This window comes from Truncatella angustata, assembly GCF_020726525.1.
Source record: "Truncatella angustata strain MPI-SDFR-AT-0073 chromosome Unknown BKA67scaffold_2, whole genome shotgun sequence".
NCBI lineage: Eukaryota > Fungi > Ascomycota > Sordariomycetes > Amphisphaeriales > Sporocadaceae > Truncatella > Truncatella angustata.
In genome coordinates, this window is record NW_025763382.1 from 3298764 (window position 1) to 3314828 (window position 16065).

At 46.9% G+C, this 16065-nt stretch overlaps 4 protein-coding genes across 4 annotated transcripts; 3 read left to right on the top strand and 1 right to left on the bottom strand.

The window, feature by feature from the left end:
• Positions 1–361: 361 nt before the first annotated feature.
• BKA67DRAFT_655470 (flavin monooxygenase-like protein) lies at positions 362–2151 on the bottom strand (the record flags this gene model as incomplete). Its single annotated transcript, XM_046106761.1, has 3 exons — positions 362–1803; positions 1867–2058; positions 2112–2151. 3 exons carry the CDS (start codon positions 2149–2151, stop codon positions 362–364), a joined length of 1674 nt encoding a protein of 557 aa, XP_045961415.1.
• A 5079-nt stretch (positions 2152–7230) lies between these two features.
• BKA67DRAFT_554509 (uncharacterized protein) lies at positions 7231–7969 on the top strand. Its single transcript, XM_046101993.1, has 2 exons — positions 7231–7675; positions 7895–7969. Exon 1 carries the CDS (start codon positions 7345–7347, stop codon positions 7627–7629), a length of 285 nt encoding a protein of 94 aa, XP_045961416.1. The 5' UTR covers positions 7231–7344; the 3' UTR covers positions 7630–7675; positions 7895–7969.
• Positions 7970–10560: 2591 nt separating this feature from the next.
• BKA67DRAFT_655471 (uncharacterized protein) lies at positions 10561–11022 on the top strand (the record flags this gene model as incomplete). The annotated part of the gene is made up of 1 exon (XM_046106762.1): positions 10561–11022. One exon carries the CDS (start codon positions 10561–10563, stop codon positions 11020–11022), a length of 462 nt encoding a protein of 153 aa, XP_045961417.1.
• A 1747-nt stretch (positions 11023–12769) lies between these two features.
• On the top strand, positions 12770–14500 carry BKA67DRAFT_532409 (nucleotide-diphospho-sugar transferase; the record flags this gene model as incomplete). Its single annotated transcript, XM_046099527.1, has 4 exons — positions 12770–12879; positions 12984–13838; positions 13898–14192; positions 14243–14500. The coding sequence occupies 4 exons, from the start codon at positions 12770–12772 to the stop codon at positions 14498–14500; spliced, it is 1518 nt and encodes a 505-aa protein (XP_045961418.1).
• Between the last annotated feature and the right edge of the window lie 1565 nt (positions 14501–16065).

Consider the following 16065-nt stretch of genomic DNA (forward strand, 5'->3'; position numbering starts at 1 on the left):
AATAGTGGTGCACCTAACTGCTCATCAGCGAAGCAGCAAGGCTGTGTTAACCGAAATCGATGACAATCTTTCTCCAAAACACTACTTCGATCCAACGAGTCCTAGGGCTTTATCGATGCTCTCGAAGAAGAAGCAAATTGTGTTGTAAATGATATATTATTATTATTAAATACGCCGTAAGACTCTAAGTAAATGATATAATTGTAAACTCTATACAGAATGTTAGGTTGTTCTATTTATACCCCATTTCGTTAATTAATGCGATAATTCCCGTACTCCAATCCCAAAATGCAACCAAAATGCAACCAGAATCTAAGTCTAATTGAAACAGAAAGCAACCAATGATACACCCTTACTGGACTCATGGTTGTGATGGCGTTAAGCTCGAATGTATAGTGGTTGATGAGGTCGTCACTGATTTGGGCAGTTTGTTGCCCAGTTCACCGCCAACGTTTTCCTTCCGTCGTTTCGTTTTTGACGAGAGCAGGGCAGCGCGATCCTCGTTGACCTTGATGATTGCTTCCCGAGCGCCAGGCCAAGCCTTACGCTTCCCCGTATCAAATAGGCGGTAAAGATGGGGCGTGAACACACCATCAGCGCATATCTTGTAGAACTTGCGGTCGCTCCACCAGAACTTCCACGCATTACTACTCCAGCCGATTCTCTCGTACAGGCCAGTACCGGCGCATTCATGGACCCAGCGCAGCCAGTGATATGGCTTCAGTTTCCCTTTGTAGTGACTGTCGAACTTCTGTCGGCCATGGGTCAGCCATGGCTGATACTCGTAGATCCACTGCCACATTGTGTCTTGGTCTGGAAGATTTGACTTTCCAGCCCATACTTGCGCGACAGCCATTGCTGTCAGTTCTCTAAGGCTTCCACCGCTTTCGGGGACCATGGGGTAGCAGATGCATGCAATCGACTCAGGGTACTCTGGTGGGAAAACATTTTGGTATAAGTTTGGAAGGGGGAGCTTAGGATCGATGACAGTCCAGGTCAACGCGTCGTTCAGGATACCGAAGTCATTGTTGTAGCCTGTACCCAGGACGATGGCGTCGATATCGTCGATAAGGTCACCGTTGTCCAGAAGAACCATCTTCGGTCCAATAATAGCTTTGATCTTCGATACCGACTCGACCTTCTTTCCTCGAACCATGGGGATAAGTTCATCATTAATGGTCGGTGTCGAGTAATCTTCACATCCGGGTGATGGCTCAAACCCCCAGGCTGGATCCTGAGGTCCCCAGGCTTTCAATACCATCTTGCTAATGGCCCAGTCGGTCAAGGTGTTATACAGCTTCGGTAAGTACTCACCCATCCAATAGGCCATTCTGGTGGTACTCCAGGATGACGCGAAGTCCAGTGGCTTGCCCTCTTTGTTGAGCCGAGGCAGAATCTTAGCCCCACGACGATGAGAGATGTACGTTTTGGACGCCTGAGACGCGAGGTCAACGGCAATGTCGGCGGCAGTGTTACCCAAACCGAGTACAATAACATTCTGATCTTTGAACTCTTGAGCATCGACGTATTTGATAGAATGCAGGATTCGGCCCTCGAAGCGCTGCTGGCCTTCTATCCTGGGTAATTTTGGAATCGTGTCACAACCTGTGGCCCAAACAATCTTATCAAACTCTCTGGCATACTCTTCATCATCGAACCAGAGAAGCCATTTGGTGTCTTCTTCATTTCGCTTGACGGATACAGCGGTTTTGTTGAACTCGATGTATTGCTCGAGGCCAGTATCACTGACATAAGATCTCCAGTATGCACCCCAAAGAGGCGCAGTAACGTGTAGAGGGTATTCTTCGAACCCAGAAGATCAGCATGAGACACTGACATGCAAAAAAGGAATTGGAAGTAGCTTACCATCCGGTACAGGATAATCAGCTATCGGACAGGAGAATTTGCTGGTCTGATACTTCGTGCAGCTTATTGAAGAGACGTGCCCAGGATCTTCGGATGCTGTCCAGACGCCACCAACTTGAGGCCGCCTTTCAAAAGCTGTCGCATCGAAGCCTTCATCAAGCAAACTCTTCAGAGCAGCTACCCCAGCTGGACCTAGGGAGAATATTAAACATGTCTTGGAAATAATTTCCTGGAGGTGGCATTACCTGCACCCACAACCGCCACTGTTGCCGGCTTCAGAACCATTTTGAAGCTCAGGAAAGATCTCTGGTACTCTGTGTGTCAAACTTTTCAAGTTGCTTGAAACTGGGATATTATACAATCATGCGAAGTCTGCGTTGTTTTGAGGACTAGATTACGCCCAAACCTGTATGCTCGAAGTTCGGGGAGTATCCGAAATATCAGGGGCGTGAGATCTGGGGGTTCCGTTTGCTGGAGTTTGTAAATATGGAAATGAATCCAGGCAATGTTGTGCTTTGAGACCAACGAAACTGCCATCTCGACTGCCGCGCTTGACTTAAGTAGTGGTTTTCATATTTACAACTTCCTTGGGAGGCCAGAGCGTACTGATCAACATGCCAAGTGGAATAAGCTTCTTCAGACAGCAAACTACAAAATTTACAAATTAGATTTGTTTAGTCCTTACTCTTTGTACGACTTCAATGGCGATCTTTTCCAGAATCGAGACGTAATTGATGGCAGTGTTTTGTGATCAGCGTTTTGTAAAGACTGCTTCGAATCCATTATAGACGTTTCATTCGCATCAGTGGTGGTTGTGAAAAGGGACATACGACAAAGCTAGTAAGCAGTGGGGCAGAACATGACGATTAAGCTTCGTGGAACACAAATGGAAGCACTGTGCACGGAGCCGCATCTATTCCTGAAGCTTATCGTCCAAGCTCTTCAAATTCATGCAACACGTAAGAATGGGATACCGAATTTTCTGTACAGTTCATAAGAAAGAGAATTGGCGATCATAACATTCAGTTGGTAGAGCATACGGGAGGCACTGAGCTCAGCCCGTGCAGGATAGATCGGCTTACTGGCTCGGTAACTGCCAGAAATTGGTCTTGACCGGCATGAAGTCTAAATAGGAGAGAGTACTTGAGACAGTTTAAGTTTTCAGTCGCAAACCTCAAGTTGCAAGCTAAACTCGTATATACAGTTGTCATGTATGCCGTGAAGGTACTGTCGGGTTGCTACACATCTTGCGAGCGATGGCGGGCCTCAATAGCAAGCATTAGATTTTTCATCGTTCTATAAATGCGAGAGCGTATGGAGTGATTCTATGACTATGGATAGCCATATTCACATGTGACATAATGGGCTACAATCGTATATAGCTTATCCCCGGTAGTTGCAACGCGCGGACAACGGCAGTGGAAACTAGAATAGCACTTTCTAACATGAGATATTGCGCAGTTTTGGGTATTTTGATGTTTTTATTCTTTTAAAACTCGATGAGATTCTCGCAAAGTTGATAATCGTACATTATTGAGACACATACAAGGACGTTCGAATTTGATCAACGTGACATTGACTGTGCATTCGGCGACTAACTGCTAGATGTCATCCGAAAGTGCTACTTATAGATACATCAAAAGGCAGTAAGACACAAGTAGGTCGCATTTGGTTCGCTGATAACTGATCATCTCCTGAACCATGGGAATTATGATAGCAAAACTGATCCAAGCTCGCAAACATCGGTGCACCCGCAGCACGATGCAATGTTATCAAAAATAATCCCACAAAACTGGCCCACAGCCGAAAATCAGGCAGGTCCTATTCGCATAGGCATTACGTTGCTTCTATCATGTTCCGCGTGGCCTCCGAAATCATAGTCCCCTCTGATGGCCAGTATACATACACTGTTTGACCGGTCATATATTGAGAATATCTATATATGTCTCAAGCATCTGCCACCCCGTTGGTTTTGATGAGGGTAGCCACACTGCGTACACCCCCTGCGTTTTATCTGTCGAAGTGATGCTAGGTCGGACAGTTGCACCGATGTAATGAGACGTTTACTAAATGAGAAATTGTTCGCCTTCTCGGAAAATATCGGTAGAACCGTTTATATCCCCAGCGAGTCCCCTTCTATTGGTGAGAACTACTGTTCACATACTATTAACCATAATAAACAGAATTCTCTAATTCTGCGAGCGTCCCTGCAGACATTTGCGTGTCCCACTTGAGACCAACTTCCGCCTTTGCTGCAATAGCAACGTTCATATTCCTTGCAGCACTTCACACTGTCGACTTCATGAAGGCATACATCCACATTGAAAAGTCACTCGACCGGCGGATCTATGCGCAGAGCTGATCAAGTCCGAAACGCAGACGAATACTCTAAAAACTAATCAGCTCAGTGATCACGAAACTGACTTGAGTACTAGTGTGCCACATTGATAAGAATGTTGCTTTCCTCTATTACCGATAATGTTCAGAAGTGCATACCAAGAGGGCCCTATCAGCGAACCGGCCGCGTTGGAAATGCAAGGTCCCGTTTCCATGGGGCTATCGAGTGTAGTAGATTAGTCCTAGATACGCACGCATATGTTTTGATTCGAAATTTCAAAGTTCATATATGCAACTTTCAGAACATCTGACTTAGTCTTATTCATCTAATATGATGCACCGGAATTGTGCTTTTGGTGTTGCGAGCAGTGATATGCAGAAAGTGCCAGCTAGCCGTGGCAATTCGACGACGCAAGTGCTAAAGTCTTGTATAGACCAGAACAAATTGTAACATCCAACAGCAATGCATCCGGTTCGATGTCCGCTCGCCTATGGAGTATTTCGTGTGACATATTTTATTGAATACTGCAGTCAGTCGACTGGCGAGTGAGCTCATCGTTCAGCAGTTACTCCTCCGGCGTGGGGTAATACAAGAATCTTGCTGGTGCTGGTGACTTCTAGCTACGTTGGTAACAACATCTATACCTTGATACACTGGAGAGAACATGCTCCGCTACCTGTCCACATACCGATTCGCTGCTGTAACAGAATCAATAGTTAAATATATCGATCACGTGGCGATCCTTGACTTCTGGCCGAAAACGAATAATGCGATTGGATATATGATGTGGCAAGCTGAGGGGAAAGTGGCAACGGATGTAGACCTTGCGTTACCGGCAGAAAGCAATCCGAGGAGGAAATACACGAGAAATTCTATGTGCTGCACGTCACTAGAAGGAGTCTCTAAATCCATACACTTAATGTATATCACTTCTCTACACGCTTTGCAATGCAGGATTCATGACACTGACCCACGTAGAACGTGAAAAGGAGCACACGGGACTGGCATCAGCTATGACAAAAGAGCAATTGCTATTCGGAAATGATATGCTGCCGCCGTGCTCAAACGGTCAAATTCTATCCAATGGAATGAGCTCTATCAAATCGACCATGGCGGTACTGTGAGATGATGTAGAGCATCAACAGGTTCCGCTATCGTCACGGCGATACTACGGAATTCCAAGCCGAGTCGCCAGCCAAACAATTGCTATTGTTTCGCGCGTGCTGGCGCACATAGGGTTGTCTAGCCCTTGATTAGTCAAGGATATCATCTACGACCACTGGAGATTTTGTATCTTTTCCCAGTACTCTCGAGTAAGTGCTCACGATCAGGCTCCAAGGAGTATGAGATACTTATTGCATCATCCGACATATCGGGCAATAAAGTCCAGCGGTACCGCGTCCTTGCCAGCATCGTTCAACCAGTTATTCATAACGAAACGGTAGAATTCGGGTCGCCAAACGCAGTGCGCCAGTATTATACTAGGCTCTGGATAGATTATGTACGTAAGTCTCTGTGCTCAAAAGAGATAGTTCAAGGTGTGATGTCCACCGTTCATGGCATTGATACTGGCCAGACTACTGCATGTAGGTAGTAGGACAACTCATGCATATGCGGCGCTATGCCTAATTCCTTGTCCAAATCGTAGCTAGGGCAGATGAATTGACGTCAAGGAAGAGCCCGCGGCTTGTCTTTGCGCTACATCAGCGTTTCCGTTTTGATAACTGAGGGAATCCTGCAAACTTCGCTAGTACTGCAGAATGATGTTTTGGATTTTATCCAGCGATGCAACCACGAAAAACCCTTGCTGCGTGGAATCCAGATTGCTTCCACCGGAAGCAGGTCGTACATTCCCCGTGGCTTGCTCCCGTGTGGACCAAAGTCCACTCGGTTCAGGGTCTGGTTTCATTCGGACGTATGTGTTGACAGTGCAGCTGCCGAATATAGACTCAGAAATAATTGACGTAGTGCGGCGTTGTGACGCTAAGCGCTTGTACCGCTGCGCAGGGACTCGAGAGAAACCTCTTATTTACGTGTGATCAAAATTGTCGAAACTGCGACGGAACTGCTTGTTGCGGTTGTGGGTGTGCATGCCATTTCTTGATGCGAGAAACGGCATGTGTTGGAATGATAGAATTTTCTGTTACCATAGGCATATGTAACTCATTGCGACTTGCGCAATAACTTTGCGCAATAACTTTGCGCAAAGATATTGGTTCTGTCTCTCGGCGTCCGAACTGCATAATTCTTTACTATGTAGACGCTGATCGGCCAGGTACTTAGGTTCTATTTCATCCGCCTAAGGTTAGATCCGATGTGGGGTCATATTTTTCAAGGACTTCTGCCCAAAAAAAACCCAAACCCCCCCCCGCCCTTGACACTCACAATGGACGAATTTCGCGGCTCCTTGTATTGAAAGTTGTCCAATGCGGAATCAGTATACTATAAACGTTCGACTAGACTAAGAAATGCTTGGTATAGAACCAGAAATTAACTTGATTTGATTCCATGATTCCATGCCAATCAAATGGAAATCAGGCCCGAGCCACCACAGGGACAGCCTTTTACAACGATATGTTCCTGAGTCCCGGACAAATACTCGGCATGTGTTTTCATTGATCTTTTAAGGATTGTGAGTTTTGATGCTTCAGACGGAGCTTAGACGCTTTGATATTCTGAAAGAGTCAATACTCTGGTTTTAAGCAACAATGTCAATCATCCAAGGACGACTAGTAGTATACGAACCAGCGTGGATAAATCAGACTTGAAGTGTCCCCATCCCAATGTGAACATGGCACTTGCCTGCTTCTGAGGCGAATTTGATGGAGCGGCGTTGATCATAAATCATATTTTGGAACTTCTTCGGTCTTCGTTTCATGAGGTGACAGTCACGCCTAAATTGGTTGGAAGATCATGCGGCTGCAACGAAGGTTTCCAATCTTTATGCCTACGAGTGCTGTGATGTATGCGACAGTGGAACGGCTATTTGCCTAGTTCAGCATATGAGCATCTCCCATACTGCAGGAACGTTGCAATTTAGAGGCCTTGTCCTATATTGGCGTAACTATGTCATTCTGACTTTCTTGTTAGTAAGGCTGAAGATAGACGAGCTATATTTCCTACAGAAGCAATTGTTCAGCATGCGAGCTGCCCTCTCCACTAACCCCAACCGTGGTACCCGCGCTGTTTATTGGGGCGTGATGATCTTCAGGCCCCGGGAAGGAATATACCCAATTCGGAAGTGGTTTGTCGGTCACGTTTTTTTTTTGTCCCTTTCTTGCGGAGGCTGTTTGTTCGGTTCTTTCAGAGTCTATTATAGGGCCGGCTTTACCGCAACGCAGTTTTGCAGCATTCCGATCATTTGTGCAGGGTGCAGAGTTCTAGTGTTGTCATGCGTGCTGTCTGCAACGCTCTGCTGTTTGTAGAAGTAGACGTGGGAACTCTCGCGACTCTCATGAGTTGGCAGGGCCTCTGCGGTATAATACTAGTTAGACAAAAATGCTTATAAAGAGTAATTTACACGCATGTGCTCCTGCAGGCATGTTCCGTTGCAAGCCACTTCGACACATAAACTTGTTCCTAGCAATAAATGTTGCGCTCGGCTGTTGTCTCAGTGTACGACTACATACGATATAACGCTTACGAATACCATAGCGACGAGCAGAGAACGGAAAACTCAGCAAACCATACCGTAGCTTGCCCTATCTCACATATCAGACGAGATCACGAGTGGTAAATAATCGCGAGGAGATATTTATATTGTGACCAGGGGAATGAAATTTACATGCAAATGAAATTAACACTTTCATAACGTGTTAATTAGTGAATTCGTGGAGGCAGTGACATCTTGCATTAACGCGTTCCTAATTCGGTGACTTGCATCGCGCGGGACGTCCTGGATATGAAGTTGGCGGAAAAGTTGGCCGGAACTATGGCCTTGCTTACCTTGCCAAGTATTCTCCAATCAAAAGCGAATAGCGCTCACTTTACCAGACCTCAGTTGGGGTATCAAGCATTACATACAGGTTGGTGAATATGGCTCGCAGACTCCGCCGGGTACGCCGCATGGAAGCAGCATGGATAGTTCAAGAGGAAGGTTGCCAGACATGCTCAAATGCGTTGTGATAATGCCATGTCAAACCAAACGTCAAGTAGAGGGACGCGCACGCTCGCGGATGGAACCTGATAGTTAGTAGCAGCATGCTTTTAGAAGTGGAAAACTAATAAAGCCGCAGCCAGTATCGCCAGACTAATGCGTTACCTTAGTGTACTTGGTTGGGGCAGAGGGGTACAGGCACTTCCACTGGCGAGCACTTTTCAGCTAGGCATACACGGGAGAACCTCTCTGAAATTTATGGCAATAAACACACAAATTATTTAACCGAGGTAGTCAGTAGTTTACAACATGACAAATTGCTTATTACGATCAGACTCGAGGCAAATAACTCGCTCTGTGTCACTATACAGGCCACGTGGGCGCTGTACAGATCTTGCGTGCCGAAATCTTGTGGTTTGGAGGGTTGCATATGGGTAAACCTTAAACGTGGTCTCTCAATTGAGGCGCATATTGATTCCTATGGATATACAATAGCACACGCTGGTCGTTGTGATACTTTGGAGGGAGTCAACGATCAGTGATGACGTCTCGTATTAGTATTACGTCGGTAGTTTCTAGTATTTCTAGGATAACGTCAATATCACCATGTCATATTCAAAGCCTAGAGCATCGGCCATTTGAGCATACCGAGACTCGGCTACGGCAAAACATTTGATTGGTCAATGGCTTTGGTTTTGCAGATCATCCCAAAATTCCCGAACTTCAAGGTTGATTTTCATGGTTTGAAAGCACACAATATTAGTGTACCCAGCTCACAGCCACGTCCATGCTCCGCGAAATATATATTTGACACAGCATTTGCTATACTATTGGGCGATGTTATTGAACGAAGCTGCCATCATATACTGCTTGTATTGTCCTTGTACTTTGCTAGACGTTGGAAAAAATCACATCGCAACTTGCAGCTTGCATCCTAAATCCCTGAGCCCAAACCTCCCTCGGCGCAAGGATCAGACCACACTCCTCCAGGCGCGACTGGGGTTTGAAATGTCATGGAAGCGCATGGAGCGAATCCCCGCCGGAATAATACTCTGAATCGGCAGGTCATCTCCCGTTTGCATGAGTATTTCAGGTCAATCTGCAAGCCAACGTCTCCAGCGAAATTTAGCGATCCTTTCTTGGTGAAGTCGAGGCGCATGTACTCCTTCTTCTCTATTACCGGTAGGTACAAAACCTTGTCCGGGCTCCTTGGCGCCAGTGGCTATCAGCATCTGAAGATACAACTGTACTTGATCTCCGGTCGCTCGTCTAAAGCACCTGAAAGGACAGCTTCAGCCTACAGACATTGGGCGAAATGCGTTGTTAATTGCTATAAAAGATACTTGGTGGGGTGACTACTGGAAAGGCTGAATTCCATTGCCTAGTCCCCCAAGAGGTGCTGCAATGCGGCTCTGGCAGAGGGTGGTACGAGCTATGCACCGGAATGATCCGCGAGCAGTTGCCGCATTTATGCCTTGTTTCAAAACGACATCAACTCAATCTAGAATGCTTCAGTCGCACGAGCAATTCTAGATCCGTGATATAGTGCTCCGTACTGCTTACACAAACGTGCTCTTATGTCGCAGCCAGGGCTTCCGACAGAGCGGGATTAACTTGTGGAATTTGGGGAACAATAAATCCACTCCAACGTTGGGATTTTCAATCCCTGAGCATTAGAGAACTAGATGTCCTTAAATGGTTTTGCTAGCTTTGGCAATGACCTTGTTGAGTCTGAAAGGTTTATCCGGTGGGCTCCTCTTCGATTCGTGGCTGGTAGCTGCATGTTCACCTACCAGACTGGGCAGCGATTATCCATCCGTAGAGTTTTTGACACAAGTTCCGAGGCTCGCAAATAGCCATGCAGTATGAAGCCATCTATCCGTCATGGTCCAATTTGAAGTAGGTAGCATGGGAAATTGGTCTCGGTGAAGCCAAGGTGAACTGCTGAATACCTAACCATGTGAAAGTTGGAAAACCCGCCGGGGCAATGCAACCGGGGTAATCTATGTGTTCGCAAAAATGGGCTTTAGCCACGGCGTTTGAACATTTTCGGCAACGGAAGTCTATTGGGTATATGTTGGCGAAGCGATTCGCACCGAACACATGATCATGTCCTTGCTATTACAAGTGAATATCATTATTGGCTGCTTGTGCACTTTGAATGGTTGGCAAAGGGCTATCACGAGGATCTCCCTTGAATAGCGTTAATCTTGTTGCTGAGGCTCCTGAATCGGCGCTAAACAGCAAGAGACAAATAGCAATGACCAGATTGCGACTCGAGAGTTTCGATGGCCCGTTATTGCCCGCTCGCTGCCGTCCATGGGCCTGCAAGATCAGGCGCGCCGCGCTGGTCTGGCGCTTGCAGAGCCTGGCCTGGGGCGGAATGGGGTCAAAAGACTGGATCTACAAGTATGAACAGTGCTACTTAGTGTTGACGATGTCGCAATACTCCACAGCCAGCGTCAGCGCAAGTACGACCAAATCGCTGCCGTTACTGGCGCGAACCCATCCTCTCTCTACGAAAACCGTTATCGCAATCTCCTGGGAACCCTCGGGTCTCAGTGTTCCCAACTGCGATGCGTGTGTACATGTATGCGTCTTCTCTTGTGCGAGCTTGGATCTCGATATCCCCAAGACCGTGCCCAGGACAGATTGCGTGACGACAGGCGCCTTTACCGAATTGGAGGACCTGGGGTCCTCCGGCTTCTTCGTCTACTGCTAAGTTCCTCCGTGCATATGCTGCCCATGTCGCAACTGCTGCCAAATAACTCCGTGCAGGTTGAATATGATGTAGGGGTATCTTTGTACTTGACTCTAGGTATACCTATATGATTCAGTTCTGTCTCTCTTGTCGCGTGGACTGTATGCACCCGCCAGTCAACGAGCTTATTTCGATTTCATCCAGTGGCAGAACAGTTCAAGGATTCATTCGCTTTTGTGAACCGTCGTTCCGAGACCAAACATGCCGGGCTATCTAATGTACGTATTCATCCTCAGACTTCTCATATCTCACAAGTTGCATGCCTGTCCACTCACAGTGTAGTAGAGCCTCAAGCGTTTACAGATGGGGGCTCGCTTGCACTGCAAGAATACTCAAAGTACCCGCGAGGTACAAGATCGTCCTCCACGCTACTTCAGGTAGATTCTTGTGTGTGAGCCGGGGCGCCGACGTACATACAGTATGTGGCAGCGGCCAAAGCAGCGTCTTTTTTTTTCTCCCTCATTCTCCTCTTCCTTGCCTGTCCACTTTGCGCCGCTTCGTCTAGGGCCCCTGTCACCCCACCACACCCCTCCTAGCAAGGGTCTTCTGCAGTGCGCCATGTCCACAGAGGGGAAGCAACAGCAGGGGCCACCAATTCAACTACCACCCATCCAAATTTGTTCATGAATTTCAAACGAGGTTTTCCAAGCAATCGATTAGGACGCAGCAAATTCCCATCAAAAGTACCTGGCAAGTGAACTACTTTGCTCGAACGTACCCCAATCCGGGCCGCCCAACCTCGTCATGGTTGTAGTTCAACCGTTGCAGTTGTTGTCCAGTACTTACTTGTTCAAGCACTCGCTCGGCGCGGCTTAATGCTAGTCGACCATGGGCCGATACCCACACAAGTGCCTGCCCTACCTACCTATTATTTCCATAGTACTGCTTCTTACTCACTTCGCATACGCATTTCCCCAAGGTACTTGCAATCGACAGCCGATTGAGCTCTAACTTAGCAATTCTCATGCTAGGCCGCATCCGTTTCCTTGCGTTTTACCCATCGGTTACGTTATTGACCGTTGCTGGAGTGGTTCCATATCGCCTGCATTGGCCTATATATCCTGATGCTTCCCACCGGGTCTAGTTCTAGTCCACCTCATCCCCTCGATTCTACCGTCTTAAGAACTCTTTCTCTCTCGTTTCTTGTCTTTCGAAGCTCATTCTCCTTTGCAATGACTTTATTCCTTTGAACACCCTGTCTCTGTCCTATGTACAGTATTTGTTTGTGGCAGTTCGGGTCGACCTAAAACGGTAGTCTCACCAAAGCACGTGTGCGACTCTGATAATATCCAAAACCACTCGTTCTGGGTCTATATGTGTGTTTTCCTATTTGTCGGCACTTCTGTTTGAGGGTTCCACAATTTGAATCAGCGACCATACCGTGGCCAGAAAACCGACCCAGGTCTACAAAAGGCAACCGTTTACTCGATTCTCGAAAGAATCCTTTACTGCGCCACTGCGTGAACAGCGCCGGCCAGACATTACATCATACTCTCTTTGCACCTAAACAAAACACCACATCCCGAAGCGCTGTTCAATGGTATATCTAGTTGGCCGCTGATACGTTCATATCTCTATACGCAACCCAGAAGTTCACGTTAGCCAGGCAGCCTTAATTCACAGTACCCGAGTCACGTACTTCACTTCTCTTTGCTACTCCACTCCAGAGCTTGAAAGAGGGATATCGATGGAAGCAGAGCGGTACAACATGGACAATACACTCTCTTCAGGTTTTGCCACCGTGTGGCAGGTGCTCTCAGGCTGTTTCTGGTTTTTAGAGTCAAATCGCTTTTGGTTTTGGACTGCCTGTATTCTCTGGTAAGTTCGATATTCATCCCACGTCTACATCTCCTCTGGTTCGGCCACGGGATGAAAAATCAAGAAGTGCGTTGTAAATTGGTTTAGTATTAACCTTCCAACAGGCTTCACCGTTATCTGCGGTTGATCGTTCATTGTTTCAGTCATTGGTTCTACAAATCGAAACCAATTCCCGAAAAGCCCGGTTACACGGCCGATGATGTGACAGTAGTCATTCCCACTATTCACAATTGCTTCGAGGAGTTGCGACCTTCTCTAGAAAGCATCCTTGCGTGCAAGCCGCAGGAACTCATTTTGGTGACAACCTTCGACAAAGAGGTCAGCTTGAGAAAACTCGCTAGCACATTATCATCGCGCAATATCAGGGTGTTGTGTAGCAGCATAGCGAACAAACGACTGCAGGTCTGCGAAGCTCTTCCCCATGTCAAGACACGCATCATTATCATGGCGGATGACGATGTGACCTGGCCATCGACTTTAATGCCATGGTTACTTGCCCCATTCGAAGACCCCAAGATTGGTGGTGTTGGCACCTGTCAGCGTGTGCGAAGAGACAGGGATGGTTCATGGGCAGCTCAATCTTGGAACTGGTTGGGCGCAGCATATATTGAGAGGCGCAATTTTGAGATCTCAGCTACCCACAATATAGATGGAGGGACGTCATGCATGTCTGGTCGTACAGGAGCTTACCGAGCTGAGATCTTACAGAGCCAAGATTTCCTTGACGGGTTCAAAAACGAGAGATGGCAGAAGTATACTCTCAATGCAGATGATGACAACTTCGTTACGCGATGGTTGGTCAGTCACCAGTGGAAAACCTGGATTCAGTACAATGATGAGTGTGAGATTGAGACCACACTCGAGGTTGGCCAGAAGTTCCTTTACCAGTGTTCCAGGTGGGCCCGAAGCAATTGGAGAAGTAATTGGACCAGCTTAGTCAAAGAGCACTATGTGTTATGGTAAGGCAACCAATTCTTTTTTCCTACACCTGCCCGAGTTGCTAATCAGTTGGACACAGGCAGCAACCATGGTGCACTTACGCTCTACACCTCGCAACATTCACCTCATTGGCCTTTGTGTTCGATCCGTTGATTCCCTTTGCCATGTGGCGCGGCAGTCAAGGATGGGACTACAATACCCGTCTCGCAGTTCTAACTGCTCAACTTGTATGGATGTTCGGCTTCACGAAATGGGTCAAGTTGCTAGGCTTGTTCAAACGTCATCCTAGTGATATTGTGTTCCTTCCAGTCTCGATTGCTTTTGGCTGGTTCCATGGATTCATCAAGTTGTACGCTCTTTTTACACTGAATATGGTAAGTGGATCGCGAACTTGGTAAATGGCTCAGCACTAATTGTAGTGCAGACATCTTGGGGCAGTCGGCCAGATGGTGATCTTAATGATGCATTGCGTATGTCGCCTCGACCGGTACCTAATGAAAGCATCATTACGCCCATGGCTCGTCCGGATGATCTCGAGCACTTATATCGACGACCTTCTAAGTCACCTCGAGCAATAGCGGAGAAGGCCATGCTTACAGCTTATGGGCATGAGTATCCTACTATAGCAATGGTCGTTACACCATTACCTGGTTCTCCTTTTCGACCACAGACGGATCAATAGCAGTTTCTCGTCTAGAGAAAATCTGTGCATGATATCATGAGTTATGAATTAGTTTCTTTTAACGTGCAGGCCGTGGTCATGGGATGAGGTCGTGGGACGAGGTCAACTGCACTCTCCCCTTTCGTCATATAAATGGATATTTACACAAAATCGGCAACGTGGTAGCTTGATTGGGATGGGAGACTAATCACTTCGGCCAGGGGTCTTCTTCATTCAAGGGCGGCCAAATCTCAACATGGTCAAAATATGACACGGAAAAGTTTAGATGTTCCCTTGGGCGAAAGGGACACCTGGATATCACAAACGCATAAGTGGCGTGCCTGGGAGGATGGGCGATCTTATTCTTACGGGCATTGCGTTTATTGCATTGGCATATGTATATGCCCCGGCGTGCAGCATTTCCCGGCTATTAAAATGGTGTACGTTTAGGCATTATGGGATAAGAAGGCGTATTGTCTCGTGGCTTTGCTCTCAACGCCACCCTACTTCATATTACATCCTGCTAGATAAGACTGATCCATAGATGACTTGGCGTCTAGCTATGTCTTCTTCATTTTAAAAACTAAAATTCACCCATTATCTATACATCCAGTACTCTGGTTGGATACGGTATGTTTGTACAATTCGCAAATACTATCCGTACTTTGAGATGGCAAATTGTTTTCACGAATAACGGATGAACTCGGCATTATATGTGTGTAACACAACAGCTTCTGATAAGTACGAACCGATATTCATCAGCTCTAAGCGGAGCAATTGGTATCATGCGATTCGTCAATTCGTTAAACCCCAGAGTCCAGCATACCCCCTGCAGGGCATCCTTGATCGCGACGAGGCTCTCAAAACGGGATCTAATATGTAGGTAGATCATTATGAAAACGGAGTACATCAACCTGTATTTTTCCGTACGAGGTTTCCGCCAGAAATGGAAGCCAATCGACGTTCTTTCATACAAGAATCGAAATCCGTCGTTCAAGCGAGACTATTGAAACGATTTGAAGGTTTGATACCCGTCCCTCGCGGTTTTAGCACATTGCCCGTAAAAAAGTGAACGGCATTTGACCTCATCCCAAGGTAACCCAGATTCGAGAAAGCGATCTCAAAGTCTAAACTCCTCTCCAGGGCGGCTACCGACGCCTCTAGCAGAACCCTTCCGATCCACTTCACGATAGCGTGATCTCCGTCTCAACTAATTACCCTTAGCCTCCTCGTCCTTGTAGCTTATGTGGCCATTCCACCAAGCAAGCATCTTATTAGACACGAAAGCTAGCCTCACGCCCGTCGAAACCGACACAGCCGTGGGGATGCCTCTCAGATGGAGTTGATCAATAAGCGAACAACAGAGGTAGGGAAGGAAGCCCTTAACCTAACCATGGCTTAAATTCAAGCATGTTCTCAAGCGTCAAACTTGAGCCATGTGTGGAACATTCAGAAGTACCCATGGAGTATCACCCTACATCTATGCTAATGTAACTGCTAACTAACCTTGAGATCTTACACTAAAGGCTGCCAAGATCTTGAATCTGATTCGCATTTTTGATTTCTTGTCCGACGGCGTACCACCG